The 22,763-nt window shown below is 35.4% G+C and overlaps 2 protein-coding genes across 7 annotated transcripts in view; both read right to left on the bottom strand.

Moving 5' to 3' along the window:
• Nucleotides 1-16,526, bottom strand: part of LOC123318542 (LIM domain-binding protein 2) — a 68,192-nt gene extending 51,666 nt beyond the window's left edge. For 4 of the 5 annotated variants that reach the window (XM_044905193.1, XM_044905195.1, XM_044905194.1 and 1 more), the window contains exons 1-2: nt 16,245-16,526; nt 4,705-5,326 (exon numbers count right to left, since the gene is read on the bottom strand). In XM_044905193.1, the coding sequence (XP_044761128.1) occupies nt 4,705-5,326; nt 16,245-16,281 (659 nt within the window). In that variant the 5' untranslated portion in view covers nt 16,282-16,526. The remainder of the gene's footprint in view (nt 1-4,704; nt 5,327-16,244) is intronic. The other variant, XM_044905197.1, reaches the window with a different exon arrangement.
• A 4,125-nt stretch (nt 16,527-20,651) lies between these two features.
• On the bottom strand, nt 20,652-22,295 carry LOC123318773 (putative glutathione-specific gamma-glutamylcyclotransferase 2). 2 transcript variants are annotated; one of them, XM_044905507.1, is made up of 2 exons: nt 21,658-22,295; nt 20,652-21,065 (listed from the first exon to the last, which is right to left on the bottom strand). In XM_044905507.1, the coding sequence occupies exon 1, from the start codon at nt 22,273-22,275 to the stop codon at nt 21,736-21,738; it is 540 nt and encodes a 179-aa protein (XP_044761442.1). In that variant the 5' UTR covers nt 22,276-22,295; the 3' UTR covers nt 20,652-21,065; nt 21,658-21,735. The 2 variants fall into 2 exon arrangements, with proteins under 2 accessions (XP_044761442.1, XP_044761443.1); XM_044905508.1 differs by having other exon boundaries at nt 20,652-20,721.
• Between the last annotated feature and the right edge of the window lie 468 nt (nt 22,296-22,763).

The following is a 22,763-nucleotide window of genomic DNA, read 5'->3' as shown; positions in this document are numbered from 1 at the left end:
CCTGTATACGTTCCTCAATTTTTCGCATCGAGTTCTGAATCACCCTGTATATCCAAACTCGTATTCAAACGATCATTACAAAGCGAGTAAAGGGCGCAGGTGCTAAGTCAAGCATAAACCTTCAGGTGCGTGAAGGTAAGGTGAAGGTGAAGGTAATATACCCACCTGAAGATGCTATTGTGATAGCGAAACACGTGTCGTGGTTCAAAACCCATTTTGTTAAAATCTTATAATTTTTCTTCATTTCAAATATGGATTTTCATCAAGTATTGGCCACATCAATTCAATATTAATTTTTCATTCAACATCTGGTTCTCCCGAAAGGAGCAAAATTTTTCTTGTACCATCTGTATGTACATATTCAGAACATTTTTGCTCATATTTTTTGAAGGCTCAATCAATTCTCAATTCAAATGTATGAATATAAATAATGCGCAAAAAATTTTTCTAAAATGGCTTTTCTGTGACAATTACACGTATTCCATTTTTAGTGAGAAATTGAAAAGGTCATGCGATAATATTTTGACCTTTTTCAAATTCAAGATGGCTTCGGAAATGCATGTTTTTCAAATATAACCTATTTTTTCGTGAAATGGTAAGGTCGAATTCCACTCGAGAGGAAATTTAAACAGGTCAAATTTCTCTCTTGTAATGCTGATGTTTGTTGATTTTCTGCTCATGACTTTTTTTCAAAATCACTTGCCTAACGGCTCTTGATTTTCAAACAAATGTCATTCGCGAAATTGCCGAGCAACAAACTTTTATGTTAAAATCGAAAAATTTTGCCGGCAAAATTTCAACTCTAGTGGTATTACATGTCTCTTTCCACAGTACTTGAAAAATACTATTATCTTGATGGCTAACTTTTCAATTTTCTTCAAAGAATAAGTAACAAAATCCAGTCATCCGGCGTTTATACAAGAAGAACATCGGTATATTATTTTCGACATATTACCATCAAACTTTTCATTTTAATTTTAGTGGCACGGTGTTCAATATTACCTGTTCGAGCTCGATAAAATAAACAGGGTGTGAATGCATGTTGCGAAAAACTTTAAGGTGTGATACTGTGCTTCCTTCTCAAAAACTAGCGTGAGGATTTCATTTTTTTTTGAGCTGCCCTGCTTAGATAAAGCCCCCTAAATATGGAACCAGAAAAGCAATCTTTTATTTTTTCGTATAAACCAGAAAATTGACAGAAATGAAATTGAGCAGACATTCTATACTCTATACTAAAGGAACCAGAAATAAAAATTGGTGGTGTTAGCATTGGAAATACATTTCTCTTCTCAGTTTTCCAGTTCTTCAGCATCACAGTTCTTTTCAATTCGGTAACTGAGGACATTTTCAATTAGGAAGCTGTGCTAAGACTAGTGAAATTGATTTTCAGTCATATTTTGTACATACATAGCTTACAATCTACAAATATCTTAAATCGATCAGGGTATATGAAAATCAGGTTGTCGTGTTGCTGAATCTTCCTTCTTTCAAATGGTGCACCCTGTATATTATTGATCCATAGGGAGCGCCAACAAGGGCTCTACAAACTCCATTAATTATTCCTTATGTTTCTAGTTATCTCTTTTTCCTTATAATAATAACAGCTCATTTTTCGGAAACTAGCAAGTATTCATAATTCTTCCCTGATGTAAATAAATGAACGGGTTTTTCAAAGGGTATATGTTCTATTTATAATTCCTCAAAATTCTTAACTAAAATAAATTTCATGAGATGCTCCACAACAAGGTGTATTTTTTTTTCGAAATTCATATCTTCGGAATTCATTATTATGTCGAAAAATGCTGAAACCGACAGGGTAACCACTCGGTAACCTGAACAAGTTTATAAAATTTTTCCTTCAAACCTTCCTCATACTATGCAGAAGGTTCTAAAACGAAAAATATTCGGAAAAGTTGCCTGGGAAACCGAAACTTAAATTTCGCGCCCTCACTTCTCAGTGGAAGGTAGTCTACCGTCCACGGACAAGTGATTGACACTTGCTGCCGGTTGACAGTTGACTAATGAAGAATAAGATCTAAATTCTCAATATAAATTTAACTTTCTCAAAGTTCAGCATTTTGGTTATCAGTTAATTGATTATTGAGGGTCTGAATGAATGAAGTGATCACTATTCATTTCAAGTACTTCATGTACATCGCGATTGTGATTTGCACTTTTATATGACAAATCGACGCTGGGCCATCAAGACGCAGGAGCACCATTTCTAAGTGATCGTAACACTTTTTCAGCTCTATTGGTACCCTATATTCGCTTATACTACACTATATACGCTATACTGACTATACAGTGCGTCAATTTGAAAAGGTTGATTCCAATCAATTTGTATCAACCGAGGTATCAACCCTGTGAGTGCGATGACAGAAATCACCTCGGAAATTCCTAAATCTGAAATGGGAAGGGGGGATGAGTGACACCTTGTATTGAAGGTAACTCGATTGCCTTTCCAAAAATGTCATACAGTTGACCTTTTTTTGTTAGTACTTCCGAAAAATGAAAAAAAAAAGGAAGAATGATTATGATAGCAAGAGTTGAACGAAACATAAAAATAATGAAAAATTTTGTACTATAAAAACTGTTGTCTATTATTTTATAGACAAAATAAAATCTTTCAAATTCCGCACTTATGTTTTGGGTTATTCGTAAATTTCTTGTCATGCTTTCAATTTTTCTACATCTCGGGGCTATGTTCTATACACAAACGAATCTATTACTTCTTCGGGCAGATTTGAATCAGTTGAATATTCTTCAAGGAATGGAAAATCTTTTATAAAATTTTTCATTATTTTCATGTTTAATTGCAACTCTTACTATTGTATCTTTACTATTGTATCTATTCTTAACTTTGATTTATTTTTCGGTATTAACAAAAAGCTGCAAGTGTATGGAATTTTTGAAAAGGCAGTCGCATTACCTTTGAAACAAGGTATCGCGCAAGGTGTCACTCAAGCCCCCCTAACATTTAATAGCATTTTCTATTGGAAAAACTAGTGTTGCACTGGATCACGGAATATCCTTATTATTATTATACATTGTTGGGGAACCGACGATGCTAAATCGGGATTTACTCGAGCGTCGTGGAGACCTAGTGAATTCCCAAGATAAGATGGTAGAAAGAAAAAACGGTTTTATGATGTATGCACTTTCAGAGGTGGGAAAGGCGTCTGCAGGTTTTCAAAGATATAAAAAAAATCGTCAGGTGTACATACTCGAGCGTGTCAGATTAAGATACTGTATATGACCTACGTTTCTGACAGTTTGCGTGGTGGGGCTGGCCGTACGGAAGAGTCGAAAATGGTAAAAAAAATTTTTCGAAAGTGTAGGATTTTTAGAGGATATGATGATTGGATCCAAAGGATGCTACCTTGGATGCTACTTTTCAAGAGACTGACAATTGGGTCACAGTGATATCTTGAAAATGCAAAAATTAATCGTTACTTGTACATACTCGAGCGTATCAGATTTTCATACAGTTGGTTAATCTCGGTGTTGCAGACGTGTTTACACATTAATCTGATACTAATCAGGGGGGTTTTCTTAATCTGACAGTTTGAAGATGTTAAAAGGCATTTTTTTTAGATTATCTCTCTCTCGACCTCCCTTCCCGTAGCTCTAATCGTTTCTGTGTTCATCATGAAAGTTGTTTATAAGAAAATTCCATACAACTTTTGTCTGAACCATTTTTATATGCTCTTGACCGTTTTCGAGTTAGAGGGCGATAAGGGAGAGGAGCTTAGCCACACATGCGAAAGGCCAAGGTCAAAGTAGAAACCCAGCCTCATGTACATTCATCGCCAAAAACGTTTGAACGTAGAAAAATTGATTCGGACAAAATTTGTAGAAAATATTATGCTCTACAACTTTTTTAATGAATGGGAAAACAATTTGAAGCCCAGTAGAGGAGATATGAATGTGACCCTTATCAGCGGCATCTATTTCTGATGAAAAATGCCTTTGCATCACAGTATTCTAACGGACGTTTCGCGGGATGTGACAGTTTGAAGAAATACGAATTTAGGCAAGAAACGTGACGGCTACTCGAGCGGCTACTTTGAGGCAAGGTTATAGAATTTTTTTTGAGAAGGTTGAGAGAATCTTTCGGTAATTGGAGTTTGTTTTTAGTTCTCTCCATGGTGAAGGTTTTCGATACATGCTTTTCAATTTTTTGATGTTGATAATTATTTCTCTTCGATTTCATTTTTCATAGTGAGGTTTGTTAACTTTCTGCTCATTTGAATTATTCTTATTGAGTTTATCTTAACTAGCGGTTTACTATGAAATATTCGCGAGCGAAGCCGCGGGTTCAAGCTGGTCAAATATGATTAGGATACCTTGAAGATATTGCTCTGTTTTCATAATATGCACCAGTTTCACTATTGAAATTTTTTATTGCAGCGAATTCCATTGGCAGAACTAAGTAGCTTTAGATCGTTTGGAATGTAGTGAGTAGTGGCATCACAATAGGCACTTATAGAAAACGCTGTGAGATTTTAGGGGTTGCTGTTATCACGCTCACAGGGCTGATACAAATGGATTGAAACCAACCGTATAAAATGTCCCCCTACGAACCATAGCTTACCTCTTTTTGCATTTTTTTTCTGGTTTGGCATGAGTTTGACATATTAAAGGTGACACACTGGATACACAACTGAAAGATATGAAGATTATGATGAAATTCCGACTTACCCTTGATCCAGAGGTACGGGTCCACCCATCTGTCTAGCCATGATCCCATGGCTGGGTTCCATAGGTCCCGACATGGGATGCCCCGGTCCCGGCCCGAAAGGCGATCCTGGCGGCATACCGAACCCCGGTCCGAACTGTCCAGGAGATGAGAAATGCGGGTTACCGCCGGGGCCCACGAACGGAGGCCCCGACGAACTAGGTCTACCGAAAGGGGGTCCACCACCCGATGGTGAGCCGAAGGGTCCATGGCCCGGTCCGTTATAAGGTGGTCCCGAGCTGTTCGGGGGTGGGGGAAAACCGGCACTACCGACACTCTGCGGAGGCCCGGGGCCTGGCGTTGACGAGCCCGAGGGTGCGGGTGACGCATTGTACTGTGGTGTGGTCGAGCCTGGAGGTGGTCCGCCCTGGTATGGAGGAGCCCCCGCTGGTGAGCCTGCCCCCGCTGGTGGTCCCTGGAATGGGGATGGACCTTGGTAACCCGCCGGCGGCCCGGAAAAGGAATTGTTCTGGTTTGGAGCGAAGTTCTGGGGCTCCGAGCCGGGCGGCGGTCCCTTCCAGGTTGTGGCGGGGTCCTCCAGGGTGACAGGCAGCGTGATGGAGGGGGTTACGCGACGGCTAAGGCCTGAAAAGTTTCATTTTATAATCACACAAACACATTGATTTAATATAAGTTCAAAAAACTGCTACCAATAATATCTCAATTTATTATTCCCAAACATATTTCTAGAACTATTCTATTCCTCTTTCCCGACCTGAGAGTGTCTGAAGAGATACTGGCATGAAGCCATCGACCTACAGGTTCCATTCGCTTAGAGACACATAATACAAATAATGCTTAGAGACCTCGTTCGTTTTGCAGGTCGGCATGTAGTGCAGCAGGTTATCTATGTAGTGTAGTGCAGTGATAGTTCGATGTCAAAATTAAGGCAACAGAGTACACCCGGGCTCGCAAATAAAATGAAACCCTTCACCGCGGTTTGTGCTCTGTGCTGCAAAACGAAAGATGTCACAGCGTTCTCGAAATTCTGAATCATTGATCTTCGAAAATCTTTAACATTTTTCTTTTTATTGCCTCTGCAACTATCCCGATTGAAACATATTTTCAAGGGTTAGTGCTTTGGTGGCCAACCCATTGCTCGCGAGCTACCAGTGGTGATTTTGGTGGCTGGCCACTCATTTTGTAGGTATTTGAAATTTCGGCGCTCAGTGAAGCTGCTAGCTCGCCGTCTCTCTTCCAAAGAAAAATGTGAATGTGGTGAGCCGAAGAGGCTCACCACATCGTAAAGGTTGGAGATTACTGGGTTAGTGCTGCAATTCTGAATAAGTGGGAAATAGTGGTAAGTAGTATGCTTTTTAGTAGATTAACCTTTAAGGGCTGATTCGCTTTTCGATCGGAATCGGACATTCGGCCCTTGACGGGACTCGGGCCTACAGCCCTCACAGTTCGACCGTAGCCGAAAACGGAATTCTATAGGGGCGTTCGTTTCTAACCTCGTAAGATTTTCAAAGCACTTAATGAAACATAATACAATGAGACTCATGAATACTGAGGCGCAAAACGGTCTAAGAGTCCGATCGATGTAAGAATGTTTTCGCCAATCTCATAGACATAGGGACATGGCCTGTGCCTTCCCTTTCTATCTATGCATGAAATACGGTCAAAAAAAGTGACAGAGAGAAACTGAACATCGGGCATACAGTTGTCTTTTTCTAGAATTTCAATCGGTCCGCACTCACCTCTATGTGAACACAAAAAAGACAGGTAATGGCCCGACGTACATTTCTCTCTTTCTATAAAATAGCCAATTTCATGCTGGCATTGCTCAGTCGATGTCTCAATGTCTATGGCCAACCTTACTTACAACATAGACATATAGACATGGACTGTGCCTTCCCTTTATATCTACTATGCATGAAATACGGTCAAAGAAAAGTGACAGAGAGAAACGCACGTCAGGCATGCAGTTGTCTTTCTAGAATTTTGATTGGTCCACACTCACCTCTATGTGAACAAAAAAGAGACAGGTAAATGCCCGACGATCATTTCTCTCTTTCTATAAAAAAAGACATTTTCGAGCTGACATTGCTCAGTCCATGTCTCTATGTCAATGACTTACAAAAGTGACTTAACCTCAATACGGCATAAATCGTGATTGTCAAAGTGCACATAATAGGGAACTCTTAACGATTTGTCAAAATCAGCTAAGCGTTCGTTGCCGGTCCACACAAGCTTTTCCATCCATTGATTCGCATGTTGTTTTGTGCATGTTTTTGGAGAAAATGTTCTTCCCGACGTTAGATTAGAGTGATTAGACTTTCTCAGAAATGCCTTTTTACAGAGCACCCTATAAGGTACTCTAACGATTTGTCAAAATCAGCTGACCGTTTGTTGCCGCGGGGCACACAAGCTTTTTCCTTAGAAAACAGCAGAAGTCATAGTATTCAATAAACCATTCAATGAGAAGAAGTTTCCACAAAACTACAGACCGATAAGTCTACTGTCGGCTTTAGGAAAAGTAGTAGAAAGAATTATCGCCACGAGGCTAAATGAGGAAACCGAAAATCTGAAACTAATTCCACCAGAACAGTTCGGATTCAGAAGAGAGCATTCAACAGAACAACAATTATTAAGGCTCACAGAGTACATAACAGAGGGATTCCAAAATAAACAAGCTACAGGTCTTGTTTTACTAGACGTCGCCAGAGCATTCGACAGAGTATGGCATGAAGGATTAATATATAAGATGAGATGTGCTGGATATTCGATCAAAATATGCAAGTTGATACAGAATTATCTCAAAAATAGAAGATTTTACGTGAAAGTGGGAGGAGAATGCTCCTCAACAAGAGATATAGAGGCTGGAGTACCCCAAGGATCAGTACTTGGGCCACTTCTGTACAACATATACATCCACGATATTCCGAAAAATCCAAGAACCATGCTAACGTTATATGCTGACGACACAGGCATAGCAACTCGACACCGAAATCCTGAAATAATAGAACGAGTTCTACAAGAGTCGATTGACGAAACAAATGACTGGTGCATAAAGTGGAAAATCAAGCTCAATGGACAAAAGAGCCAAGCAATATTACTACAGAAGAGAAGACTGCGACCCACAACGAAACTGGATGTTGACGGCGAAGAAATCGACTGGAAAAATGAAGCCAAATATTTAGGAATAACACTTGACAAAGGACTTACTTGGAAAAGTCATATCAAACAAGCAATCGACAAAACGAAAGCAGCGATGAATAGACTCTATCATCTGATAGGAAGAAGAAGCCACATGTCGAAAGAGACAAAATTGAAGATAATCAAAGCCGTTGCTAGGCCTCAACTGACCTATGGATCAGTTGCCTGGGGTTTCGCGGCAAAGAGCCATATCAAAAGAATTCAGGCCACTGAAAACAAGCTGCTACGATGTGCAATAGATGCACCTTGGTTTGTCAGGAATAGACAGATTTATAAGGACCTGAAATGGGAAACCATAACGGAATTCATGAACAGAAAAGCAGAGAAATTATTCGAAACAGCGAAAAACCATCCGAATCAAGAACTCAGGAGACTAGTGGACTACGACCCAGAGGAAGACAAAAGGAGAATGCGAATTTACCGAAGGAGACCAAGAGATCAATTAAAAAGAGATTAAAATAACAACTTATTGAAAAATTCAATGAAGTGTTAATCCAATAGAGGATAAACACATAAATCCCAGCACGATAGTGTGCGAGAAGAAAACCGACCAAGAGATGAACGGTTTATAGGCAAATGCCCGGAACCAAAATTAAAGAAGCAGTAGGGTTTTTAGTGGGTCTCGAGCTCAGGAGAGTGAGAAACCCCACACTGTTCCCCCTCAGGAGATGAGGGTGGTTCGTCTGTCTTGCAGATTTTCCCCCTGCTACACCAAAAAAAAAAAAAAAAAAGCTTTTTCCTCTTCTCATGCTGTTTCGGTAGAGTTTGAGTGGAGAGTGGTGTTTAGTGCATGTTTTGGAAAAAATTTTGTTCCCAACGTTAGATCTCCTAATCATGGCCAGTTCGTTAGATCGAGTTTTTTTCTTGAAATTCCCAACAGCGGGTATTCTAAAAAACTTTACATCGTCCCTTTCTTTCACCTCTACTTCCACAGGCATTTTCTCATTAGCTGCGAAGGTATAAAAATACACACTGGTTCGATAAAATGCTTTGTGTGCCGCACGGCAACGAACAATCAGCTGATTTTGACAAATCGTTAGAGTACCCTATTTTCATTGACCATCGATGTCTGTCAAAAATTTCAACTTTTTCTGTAGAATTTTTTAGGTATTACTGAGTTCCGGAGAAAGAATTATAATTAACCAAGAGTGAAATTTCTTCGAGATCGATTCCTACTTACATCCGCGGTGGTGCCGCGGACGCATCGCTTCTTAGGAGATGGCTGCACCTTTTTAGCCCCCCTTTAGGCCTTATACGGATGGCGAGAAAGTCCCGTGGTATAAAATCCTCTTAATAAATATATTTTTCGGTAGAGTGCTAATTAAAAATGTCGTGAAAAATAATGAATGATAATCTTGTTGAAACATTTCCACAATTTTTAATTTTCAGGTAAACACTTTCGTTGTGTGTATGAAAACATGGTATAAATTTGGCTTAATTGATATTTTTGTTTTTGCCGTTGGAACTGGTGTTCACCACAATTAGGCATTTAGGAATTACGTAATCTGTAGGTTATCTATGGTCAGGGGAGGGGCAAACGAGCCCCAAGTTTGAATTACATATACCGGGTGGACCACCCCAGACGCGGCGCTCATGAATGGCACGCTCATGTTATGATAAGTTTCTTCAGATTACTTTATAGCTCAGAAGCACCCTTTACGAGATAATGGCGAAAATATGGAGTTTTTTAAAATAGCAATTCATGAAGAATCTAGTTATGCCAGCGATACAGACAGAATTTTTTCGAGTAGACAAGTTGGCTACTCCTACATATAAAAGAAAATTTCAACTCTGGAATATACAGAGTGATCATAATTAATTCTCAAACATCAACTACAAATAATCGTCGAAAACTTTCTTATTTCAAATGACACACCCGGTATTTCTAAATCTCGTTGAACGTAAAAATTAATTTCGAAACTATCTTCATAAAATTTTCCTACATCTAAACCTGATAGTTTCTGGGCAATTTTCGATTTTTAATTCAAAACTAGTAAACCATTTTCGCCAATATCTCGTAAATGGTCCTTCTAAGGTATAAAGTGATCTGAAGAATATCATCATAATTTGAGCTCGTCATTCCATTTTTGAGGTCAAATATAGAGTATTACATTTAAAAAAAGTGTAACTTTGACCTACATCTTTGTTTTCGAAGACCCTGTACATGACAATAATTTCAAATTGTGCTTTTGAACACCCTACACACACCACAAGAAAAGATTTTCGAAATATCTTTATTTACTGCCTCAAAATGAGCGCTGCGTCTGGGGTGGGCACCCTGGTATATCAATGCTTTGAACTCATTCGTCTTTCAAATAGTTCGTCAGTTGAATTCCGTTTTTATTGTACCCCCCTTCAAAAAAGCCCTAACTATGTTGGAAAACATTCAAACAAGTCAATTGAATAAACCGGAAATGTGATTACACCTTACGCTTTTCGTAATTTCATGTGAATTCCCACAATATTAATATATAATATGAAGGTTTTTCTTGAAAGTTGAGGCAGAAGGTACAACTCATTGAAATGAATCATTTCACCAAAAATCGTGTATCTAAAATATTCCAGATGGCGGAGCTATCCCCCCTCTGATTTTGAAAGGAATTGAGTGAAATTGATGATTAGATCAGATGATTCTGGACTGCCGTAGATACACAGATATTAACGGTAGTCACACAACTTGTCGATTGTTTAAATATTTTCCCATCCTCGAATTCGTCAATAATTATGCCCCACATTTATTCAAATATCGAACTCGTCGACATGATTTCAGTTTATGGAGAGTGTAAGAAAAATGCTATCGATACCGATTTCGGATGACTGCCAATGATTTCGGCGATAAATTTAGGATTATATCAAACGAATTTTTCTCACTTGGAATGATTTTAGGGATGAGGAAAAATATCATTTCATTATTGAAAGGGCGAACATCGACAAACAGCTCAAGTTATTTGAAAAATATGGAAATACCGATTAAGATTCTGAAATTCGAAAATTTTTTTCGTAACAAAAATAGACAAAAATTACTTATATTTTTCTATCCTTTGACCCTTACCTACTTATGCAGTCTTTTCAATTTTGTAGTTATATTTCGTCGGCCTCTAGACCATCGTAACTGACATTATTTACAAATTTTATTGTATCTCTTATATTACGAAAGTTAGGTTGAAAGTGTAACAAAATTTAAGTATTAATTGGAGAAATGTTACTCAATTTTTGAATTTGTGTCAGATATGATAGATACAAACCTTCCGGATTGTTTCGAATTTTTTTTTTTCATTAAATTATTCAAATGAGGGAAAATATGATATAATTATCAAAATGAATAAACCTCCTACAAACAAATAAATTCATTCGAAAACGAAAATTTTGAAGAGGTATTAGAATTGAACCTTTTATTCATGAAAAACTGAAATAAATCTTCCGTAAAAAATTAATATAATAGTATATTAGTAATCAAGGGGGAAAACCGAGGGGAAAACTGCCTAAAAGAATTTTCACTAACCTTTTTTTAGGATTTTTATTTAAGTAATGAATTTCAGTTATTATTTTCGTTCGGTGTAAATTAAGCTGAATATAGTGTATCTCGAGAAATCGTTCATAATTTAGTGCAGTTTCCAGGACCGGCTAATGACATTTTTCCCATTGAATTTGTTCTTGGGATTGGAACACCCTGTTTGGCGGTTTAAATTTACCGAACTTTTCAATTGATTCGTTAAGAAAATCTCAATACACAAAAGTGAACAGAAATTTCCCTTAGTCTTCGAAAAATTAGAAGAACATTCGGGACGTTGAAGTCGTTATTATACAGGCTGCTCCAGATCGAAACCAAGAAATTTTAGCCACGTATTCTAAATCAAAAATAAGCCCTAGTTTGTCATATAAACATATGTAGAAAAATGTTTCCTCTCCGAGATACGGGGTGTTGAAATTATAGAAAAAAAAATGTTTTTTATTAATAACTTTCACACTTATTGGAATATTTTTATGAAATTTGAGACAATGGTTTTGAGCGTCAAGGAGCACTTTTTGCATAATATCATTTCCTTTCTATTCTACCGGTGGCGTCCGTACTGCAGCGAGACTGAATATTTTCAGATAAAAAAATGATGCTACTGGTTTTTCCGACAATAAAAAACACTATTTGAATCCTCATTTAATTTGGAGCAAATTCCGTCACTTGACTTTTTGCTGTACGAGGCACCGTTTCCGGTTAAAAAAATAAAACACATTCTCATGCATGAAGAATCGTCAAAGTTTTTCATTATTTTATCAAGAACAGTTGAAAAAATTAATTGAGCACGCAAATTGATTATTCCTAAATGAAAATTGCTCAAATCAAGAACTTTGTGATCGTGGATTTAATACAAAATATCAAGTTTTTACAGTTCTAGTTCTATTCAAGCGTTATTCTTGTTTTAAGGCTTTTCATTCCTGTCCTATCGGAAAGTTTTTCACGCTGCATTTCGAATTCTGAGATGCTCTGACCTGACATAAAAGCGTATCACGATTAGCCTAAATGTTTCTAGAGAACCAGACATCAGATCAGTATGGCAATTTTTTCACAATCACAATCTTCTTATTCGAACATTCCAACAATCGTCGCAAAAATGAGATGAACTGGGGAAACATCATAGCACTTTTTCAACATAACTAACATAAGCACTCATAACTGCCTCGCTTTTCTACATTCTTTTTACCCTAAATTACACGATACAACAATTATGATTCTTTCAAAAGTGACCTCATTCAGCTAGTCCGATGAACTGGGTATCTACTGAACCATTAATTGTCCAGCCTTATGTTTGTGTTTTTTTTTTCGTTTTTGCGATGCCGGAGTCACCTCTCAGCCATCTTGGATATTTTATATAGACAATTTTTGGTTAAACGACTTATTTTGATGAGTTCTACCTTCTGTCAAAAAATGCCTCACCTTTGAGAACACCCTGTATAGTACAGGCGCAATAGGAGATCGAAAATACTCGGGTGCCTACAGTATAGCCACCCGCCACATCACACTAGTGCGCAGTAATAGTGCTTTCATAAAATTAGACGATGCCGTGCAATAAACTCAAATAAGTAATAATTTAAATTTCATTCAACTCGATCGAGAACTCGACTGACACGTGGATTTGGAGGACTTTGACTTATAGATAACCAACGTTTTTGCACCAAATTTGAAGGTGCCACATCTAACATAAGCTTGACCTTGCCACCTTCTACGTCATCACCCTTGCAATCGGCTTTGAAATGAATTGCATCCCCTTTTTACATCTTCTTGCTGTCAATATGATTGTAAAATGCCGTATACAAATGTCCAGAACTTCTTCATTTCGGTCATATAGAGCGATTTGTGAATTCATACCAAAGACTCTTTGTTCCTCTTTCTCTTTGTTCATACACCCAATTGAATACAGGAATTAGCTGATGGTCAGATTGGGTTTAGATTTGGTACATAAATTGATCTGTAAGACCTCAACAGGTAGCCCCGTCGGTGATTGAACCGAGAATATTATTCATTCCATTCAAATTCTTATAAAAACAAATCCCCACTTATAATATTTATGAAAAATTTGAGCTCAGATTCAAAATCTGTGAAAAAAATCGGACAGGAACCTGTTAAAATTGTTTCTGGCACCATTTCAGTTATTCGGTAATACATTATTGCTTTCAATTCACCAGAGAAAATTACTGCAGCATGTTATAGTGTTTGAAATACCTCAAATTGTCAGTGAATCATCTAGTGGCATGATCTAAAAAAAAATTTTCGAGAAAAATGTACTAATGCTGAGGGCATCACTATGAATATTCTTCATACCTAATATTAGTAATTTAGTTGCAGTTACTTAAAATTCAAGTTTATAAAGCTATTATCGGCTATTATTTGAACAAGTTCCTGTGAGACTGTTTTAGTAGACTTGGAATCTGTTGATAATTGTTGAGCTAGATCCGTTATTTTTGCTAAACATAAAAAACTCATTCCGGCCTGACACAAATTTATTCTTTAGTTACTATAGGTTTTGAAAGTGTTCATAATAGTCTTAGAAGTACATATATAATTGAAGAAAATACAATAGCAATATTCACGTCCTGGTTTGTTAAATACATATTATTATGTATTATAATTTTGCATGCTACATACTTTAGCTTGATTAGAAAAATTGAAACTTACAACTTATTATGTATTATGGAATATCTGAAATGGTGCAAAAATTGTTTTTGAAAAGTTTCTGTAGGATTTTATCCGTACATTTTGAACCTGAACTAAGATTTTGAATAATTATTATACAGTGTAAGTTATTCTAACAAGCATTTAAGTAACATGGAAAAAAAAATTCTTTCCTGATATATGTTAGCCTAACAGAGCTACTTTAATTCATGTTCCAAATTTATACCCATTTGGCTAAACTGTATGTCAGTAATAAAGTGATTTCAGACATTTGTACATATGGCATTTTGAAATATTATTGGTGGTCGGATAAGTTTTTGTTGATATTTCTGCACATTCTGTATATATGGAATTATAGATTGTACCAATTTTGTCAATACAGTACACACAAAAATAAACATCATTCAATCCCATCCTTTTTTTACACCAACCACCATCCTCTCATCATCATGCAACAAAATATATTGGATTCTACCGTAACTGAGTAGCAAAAAATTACTGAAATCAAAGAAATATAAAATCTCATCGAAAAAAGTAACTACACGCTTTAGGCTCAACTAATTATAACAAATGATTATATTATTAACATTAAATGAACATAATAGTCATCAAATTCAACGTTTAGAGAATGATCATTTTTTATTCATTTTCATGTTTTAGATAGAAAATTGTGATAGAACTTTATCTTGAATTTCCATCCGTAAATTCTACAGATTACAATTTTTTCTTCACTTTTTGAGATATTGCAACATTTTTGATATTTATACTTTTTATCGGAGTAGTGTGAGCATCTAAAACATAAATCTTATGAAAGAAGTTGGCATTCACTTTTTAGTTAGATTTATGAGCATGAACTAATGCAATTCAAATAAATCTAGCAATCCTATCCATGAATCAAATTAAAAGGATACCTGGCAGGTATACTGCCCTCGACCTGCCCTCTACAAAGTAGAAAATATGATTAACCAAACAAGAACTGGCAAAAGCATGCAGAAAAAAAACAATAGAAAAAATCAGACTTATTCATAGAATATAAAATACTCAAAGGACTTATTCCATCGCATATGTCTCTGAGCAAGATTGAATAATGATTTCATAGAACTGACATTTGACTAGTCCTAACTAAACATAGAGAAAATACTGAGAAGTAAGGCCTTCAATTACCATTGTTATCAGTTCTAATTTGTAAGTTAACAGAGAAATTTTGAAAAAAATTAAGTACATTTCAGAGAGAACCATAATATGTCTAAAGGAAAAAATTAAAGATGATGACATACATGCTATCATTAGAATACTACATGAATTTTTGTTTAGCCAGAAGTCAGAATTTAGGAACTACATTGAGGAAATTTAAGAGACTACATGAAAAAACAATGAAGATCAGCAGCAATACTAAACTACGTAATCAACTCCAAGTTCAGATCTGACATTAAAGACTAAGTTTTTAGTTTATTCATTAGATAAAAAATCTACAAAGCAACTACAAGTTGTTCTCAAAGATATATAATAAAGTATATTTGACCAAATTTCCAAAGGAAACAATCTTAGTAGGTTATTCTAGTCGTATTTTTGCTTGAAAGTGTGTAACACATTAATTGAGATTATGGAATGACCAGGAATGACTGAAAATATTGTTTTCTTTATAAGTAGGTACATAATATACTAAGTAAATATAAAAGGTACCATATCTGTCAAGAATATTTGCAATTACTCTTGTAGAAAAAAATTAGATACTTCCAAGAATTTAAGTAGTTTTCACCTGATTTTTGATCATATTTATTGGTACGAACTATTGGGCTGCATACGAACTATCCATGTGAATATTTATCGAGTACATTTTGACTGTCAAGCTATGATAATTTGATAAACATCAGAATTGCTCTAATAAATCAATAGAATTTAAACAAAACTCGAGTCTGAATACTCAACATGCAGCTTAAAAACAATAACTTGAGATTCAACTAAAACTAGAAATTCCACAAGAAATTTGAAAACTTTCAACATATATCACAATTCTTTCTCATTTGCAAGCGAGTATTCGAAGAATTTGTATTTGTTACACCCCCTCTGAAAATTCTTCATAGTTGAATAGGTTATGTTTAACCACTACTCAGGTCTACTTTTACTCTCATTCCAACCTACACAAAAGCAAAATTCACCGAAAAAATTATGAATTACATTTTGTTTTTCTTTGGCCGGCACGACCTTGCCTCATACTTCAGAGCTCATTAGGAAAGCACACAATTAATCAAACACAAAACTCACATAGCTTCATTTTTATCTGAACATATTTTTTTTTAATTAACTTAAACCGACAACACGAACTGCATTATTACGAAAGTTCCTATAGTTAGCACATATTCGTTAAACACATTTGCTGCTATATTCACGAAAATAAAATTTAACCCGAAAAAGCTTTATGAAGCACCGAGAAACATAACTAGCGAAACTGTTTTATGAATGGCGCATGTTAAGAATGCCGCCATATTAATTATTGACCATTGGTAGGAACCTGTTTTACCGACCTAATAGTTAATCTGGAAACGAGGATACTTTTCTTGTATATTAATATTTTACAAAAGTATCTTAATAAGTTTGATACTTGAGTAATGGAAGCTTGTATCTGATCAACATTCGTATCAGAAAATTGCATAATATGCAGGAAAATATGTCATGATCATTTGTGACATACGAGCGTTTTTAGGTTATGTATACAAAAGCATTTGCTATTGGATATTTGTTGCCACTTTAATTTTTAGAGTAGTCTGCATGAAAACCATTCGAAATTCAAATGATAAATTCTATGCTATTAGTAAATAATGTTATTTCCTTGAAAATATATCAAACCTTTGTCGGCTTTGCCGATAGTCTTTTCTGATCTAGGTGCAATGGCAAATGGTAACAAAATCACCGTCAACTAATTTTCCTGGAGGTTCTGGAAAATGAATCCTTCGAAAAACTTCCTATCACTGTCATATTTTTCAGAGCTTGACGTGTGCTGCATAGGCGGCCTGCGAGGCGTGCTCTGGAGCCGCCGACAGCGCTGCCGCGTTTGTTTGACAGTAGCACATTCCACCGGTTTTCAAATTCGAAACACAGAACAGTAAGCCACTTAAATCACTTTACGAACTTCTCAAACTAATTCCAAACTCGGCAGACACATAATTAGCCCAATGCATAACGTCTGGTCATTAGATATTAATTCCAAGCACACCCGAATACGAACGTTTTTTTTCGATTGCCAGTCTTCTATCGCGAACTCAGTCAACTATTGTTGACAGTGTCACCCTAAAAATCAATAAAGTTTTAGCACTCCACAGTCCTCAGCCCTTCCCCACCCTTTGTTCATTCAACTTCACTCTTATCATTACTACACCAAACAGGGCCGAAGTGGGATCGATTTCATCTGAATTATTTCACAATCTCGCTAAACTTCATTTGCTACGTGCGGTATTACGATGGAAGTAACGATGCACTCCTTACCAGGTGTTTCACCTCTAAGCGTCACACTAGACGTCACAGTCGTCACACTTTGTTGTCACAGTCGATCTGTTTCACGTCCTCTACCTCCACAAAAGTAGTAATAAATAATAAGATACTGGAGATCTGGAATGTCCAAGACAACCTTGCATCGACAAGTCGGAAGTAAATAGAGGAGTAGAATAGCGTTTTTTTTTCAATTCAACTGACGTGTTGTGTTATTTCATGCGTTCAAAATGTCCATTTTCGTTGGTGTTTCTATTCAACCATGATAAACTTTTTGTTTCTTTTAATTTATTCAGTCCTTGAAATCCTTGAAATATGTGTCAGATTTAGAGTTTCAAGTGCTCATTCAAATCCGCAAATTAAATTTTCATAGTAGTTTTAAAAGATCTACCTTTCAAGTTGAATACATGAATACTATATGCAATAATAATATTTCACATATTTTCCTTGTCATTTTTGCGTAGATACAGAAAATCAAGTTCAAATCTTCGATAAAATATACCTTAATTAAAACAAAAAAGGTTTCCACATTCTATTTTTATCTAGGTACCCTTCTTTTAGCTCTAAAAAATATATACTATAATTTTGCCCCTTGAAGTCATGGAACTTTGCTACCAGTAAAACGTTGATAAGTACCAACTTTGACGTCTCTACCGAGTGCAGTTTAGGTACCCGAAAAGTATGGAGAGTACGCTCCATGCCGAAAAGCAAACGAATAGGTGATTGGTGACCTAAGTACATACAAACCTCATCATGAAAATAAACAGAAAAAATACAACTAATAATCATCCTCATCTTGCAACGAATTGTTTTTTATATTGTTTTACTATACATTCCGCATTCCGATCAACATTGATTTCGTTGCGTTATTGCCCGTTTTCATTATCGTAGAATCAATGCTTAGTTGACGGATTAAGTACCATTTGTTCTCAATTGATTTAACTTATTCAGAATAATATTCATGCATCAAATGATGCATTTAATGATTTTTCTCATCCCCATCTCGTTTTTAATTTTCTGATACCAACTGGTTAAGAAGAATTCCTGAGTATCCCTTATAAATTGAATATATATAGGGTGTAAATGAATAATAGTTGCGAAAAAATTTAAGGGGTAATTTCCCCTTTTTTCAGCACTTTTAACAGTCCTTGCATAAAGTGTTTAGATATAGCTCCCTGACAAAAACGAGAGTGAACAGACATTTTATGAGAGCTTGGAGTATACTCAAAATTCAATACTCAATGATGGGAGCGAGAAGGCAATATTAAACCATTGAATAATTAATTTTTGATAGCTTGCTTAATTTTGAGCGAATAATCAGGTCTCTTGTAATTTTTTGCTAAAGTTAACGGTTTTTGAGAAACATAATTAGTCATCAGGTAGGTATCGCAAGTCGTTTAGACTAGAATAATCTTCGAATTTAAATTTTCCTAGTAGGCGATATCATGCTGCATGGCATTATTATAGAGTATCTTTGACTCTTTGACATTATAGAGCAACACCATCAAAATTTCTTTTCTTTGACTTCTCGTTCCTACAGGATCACTGCTCAATTTGATTTCTGTGAGTTTTATGGTTTCTCAGAAAAAAATTGAAAATTGCTTTTCAGGTGCAATCTAAAGAAAGGCTAATAAAAAAAATTATATGACCCGTACTATTTTATGGGAAGGAATTACCACTTCAAATTTTTCATAAATATTCATTCCCAACCTCTCTAGAAAGCCAGTTTTATAAATAATTTCGAAGTCCTTTCAATTCAAAGCTTTCTTTAGTTTTACCTGTAGAGACTATTTTATTGTAATTGATTTTGGAACTGGCTGTTACTATGCAACCAGTAATACAGTACGCTACCGAGCTGGATAACTCAGTGCAGATTCCATTTACATCGCAATCTTTCATTTCACTCGTTCGCCCAAGATGGCGGCACCCCAACTGCATGAAGATTTTCTCGAATGAAAATATTGATATCTATATCTACGAAGAGATATCTATTCATGAATTGATTGCTTTGACAGAAGCGACTAAAAGCTTTTACCGATTATAGGCCATCTATCCTTCAAAAATTTATTAAGGTCATTCACTAATTATTGAGAGCATAAACTCCTGTGAAAAATGGATTTAATGTCGATAATTCGATGGAGTACAGACATATTTTAGTCGTACATGAATATTACTCTAATCGAAGATATTACAATATCTTTATTCTTGATAATAATATTCTAATATACTGAAACTGTTCAAGAAGGTCACTGTAATACTGTAGTAGGGATTTCCGTTAATAACTGATAATTCCTTAGCTTAAAAGGGGTTATTACACTGCACTGTGAAGTCTATCATGCTTCACAGACTGCTTCTTTTAAATAAAAATGAACATACCATAAATTTTGTATTTATGGTGCCACTAAAATGACAAATTTGAAGAATCTCTTAGATCACTCCAAAAGGCTCCCAGCGGATACAAGGCATCGGACGCTAAAGGGCAAAATTTTTCGATTGTGGAATCTTATTTTGCATTGGAGCGCTGTATACAATAGTGCCATAGATTACAGAGCATAAGGAATAGTCCAGCCTTGATTTTAAGTAGTTTTATTGATCACTTGTAAATGGGATGATTTTCAGAGCTTAGATTTGATACCTAGGTAAAAGTTTCAATGTGAGAATAGCCTATAATGTACAAAGAACAAAATTACTTCAGTTTTGGAGTCTTGACAAAATACAAAACTTTTATTGTCTTCTCCTTCATTCACATAACCCATTTCATCAAAATACTGAAAAAAATATGAACAGGGTTCCACAAAAGTTTCTAAATCGGTTAGGTGAATATGACAAGTTTATCCCTATTTATATGGAAACATCACTATAGTGTCATTATTTCTGTAAGAGTCTCTATCCTGCTATTTTCGAGCAGATGTGGCAAATGTTTTTTTCATCTAATTCGATGAGCATATCTGAAGAACTATCCTGATGGTAGATTAGGAATTTCAGATAAAAGTCCACTCTCATACATTTTATTTGGATGCAAAAGTTTGATATTTGCAGCTTGGAAAACAAAATATGATATGTGAAATCATACACAGATATGATTTCAAATTACCATTATTAGAGATCACATGCACATATTTATTGGGTCATTTTCATCAAACCTGACAAATTTTTGTGTATAGTGTCTCTGAAAAGAAAACCTTCTTCTGTTAATAACAAGAAATTCAATAATCGCTATTACAAATTTTCCATCATAAGTTGTTTCATGTTGAGATAGAGAATTTTTATCTCGTGGATGTAGTCTTGTCATCCTGATGAATTTTGGAAGCTAAAATGATCTTGATTGTTCATAGTTCATGTTATCCAGTTTGGTGTTCTTGTTTGCTGAATCAACTTAGCATGGTTTCATAATGAGTTGTGAATAATCCCTTTTAATTGACCCCTGAATCTTAGATGTGGTTGCTGGTAGAGCAAGTGGATTTTTAACCAGCTTTTATCTTTTATTGTAGTGTATCCATATGCATCTTTCAGCTATAAATGAATGGACTTTTTTAAAACATAAATAATTAAGAAACATATTCTGAAGGAACAAACTTCCAAGTAATTGGTACTTAAAGTTTTTTAGTTCATGCAGCATTCATTAACTATTTAATAAAAAATTGAGGAACGAGTATGATTATTTTATTATTCATTGATATATGGTCCAAAAAGTTCTACTTCAAGAACTTTTAACATATTATTTATTCAACTTAATAAAATAATCAATAACAGTATTAAATAAGGACTTATTGTCATTACAATGGTAAGCATAACAATACCATATGTAACAAAGTAGAACAACACCTATAGGTATTAAAATGTATTTCTAAAAATTTTTCACAACTAGATTTTGTAGAAACCGGAAACTTTCCAGCAAATAAGAGTTTTATTCAGATTAATGATGTAAGAATATTCATAGACATTTATATTATCACTGAGTTAATACTTAATAGTTCAAAATATTAATTGTAGAAGATTTCATCGGGATGCATGCAGGAGTTGGAAACACATAATACAATCCAATTCATAATATCTAATGAAAACCAGAAGAGTTCAAATAAAATACCAAATTTTATTTCCTTACCATTGTATAATTTCTGGAATATATGTATTTCTTCTACATTAATCAACTTTCATGAGATGAAAACAGTTAAAATTCCAATCAACTGTTTGCAAGTGCCAATACAGCTTTCTCAAGATCAAATAAATGTGAGTCCTCCTCTTCAGGTGCTATTTTCCTCATGGAATTCGCTAAGTTCAAAACATAGTCAATATTTGCTCCGCTTGGACCAGAGCACTTAACTACTTGTTTCGCTATGTCTTTGATATCAGCATATCCAGCAAAATGAGGATTTTCATGATTGGCTAAATATATTATTATACTGAATGGAAAACTTTCGTTATTCCTTGGATAGAATAAAACTGAAACCCTTTCGTATCCACCTTTTTCTCTGTAGTCCAAATGATTGACTACATAATCAATATCCTCCTCTTTGATCTTATATGCTACACCAAATACTTTAGACTCCGGATTATCACTAGGAATTAAAGTAACCACCCTACCCGGGTTATTTACTGTTCCACGATGATCTGTACTATGCTGATAAAATCTTCTTTCATAGCCCTTTATGTAACCAATTTCTTTCCGCTCGAAAGGAAAATCCACTTTCCAGACTAAAGAACCATATCCAAATACCCACATAGCAAAATCAGAAGCTGCTAATCAGCTAATGATCATTCAAAATAACATCATCAAATCATCATTCATCATACGTTTGTCTATGGTCTATGCATCATACCAAATAGGTTAATTTGGTTAATCTTTCATCATAACCATAGATGAAAAGGATTGTTTTTCTATGCAAAGAACATCAAATATACAGGGAGGGGCAGAAATCGCGAAGGGATTTGAGAAATTAATAACTTCTTTATATTAATTTTGTTTTATTTTTTTCAGGACTATGAAAGAGTAATTCGGGACAACGGGAGATTAACTATGGAGCGTTGCAACTTTAACCAACGAAGCAAACTCATAGAATTTTATTTTGAATAGTTATTATCATTCGATAATTTAAACTCAACCAGTCTTCATTTCAAATTGAAAAGATAAAATTTGTCATTACATGATTTCAGCAATAAGGCAGCAACTAAAGGATAATATTCGAGCAGAAGTAAGGGCTTCGGGGCCAG

This window comes from Coccinella septempunctata, chromosome 8 (assembly GCF_907165205.1).
Source record: "Coccinella septempunctata chromosome 8, icCocSept1.1, whole genome shotgun sequence".
NCBI classification, from domain to species: domain Eukaryota; kingdom Metazoa; phylum Arthropoda; class Insecta; order Coleoptera; family Coccinellidae; genus Coccinella; species Coccinella septempunctata.
Note: the sequence above shows the minus strand (reverse complement) of the source record. Positions and strands in the feature narration are given on the sequence as shown.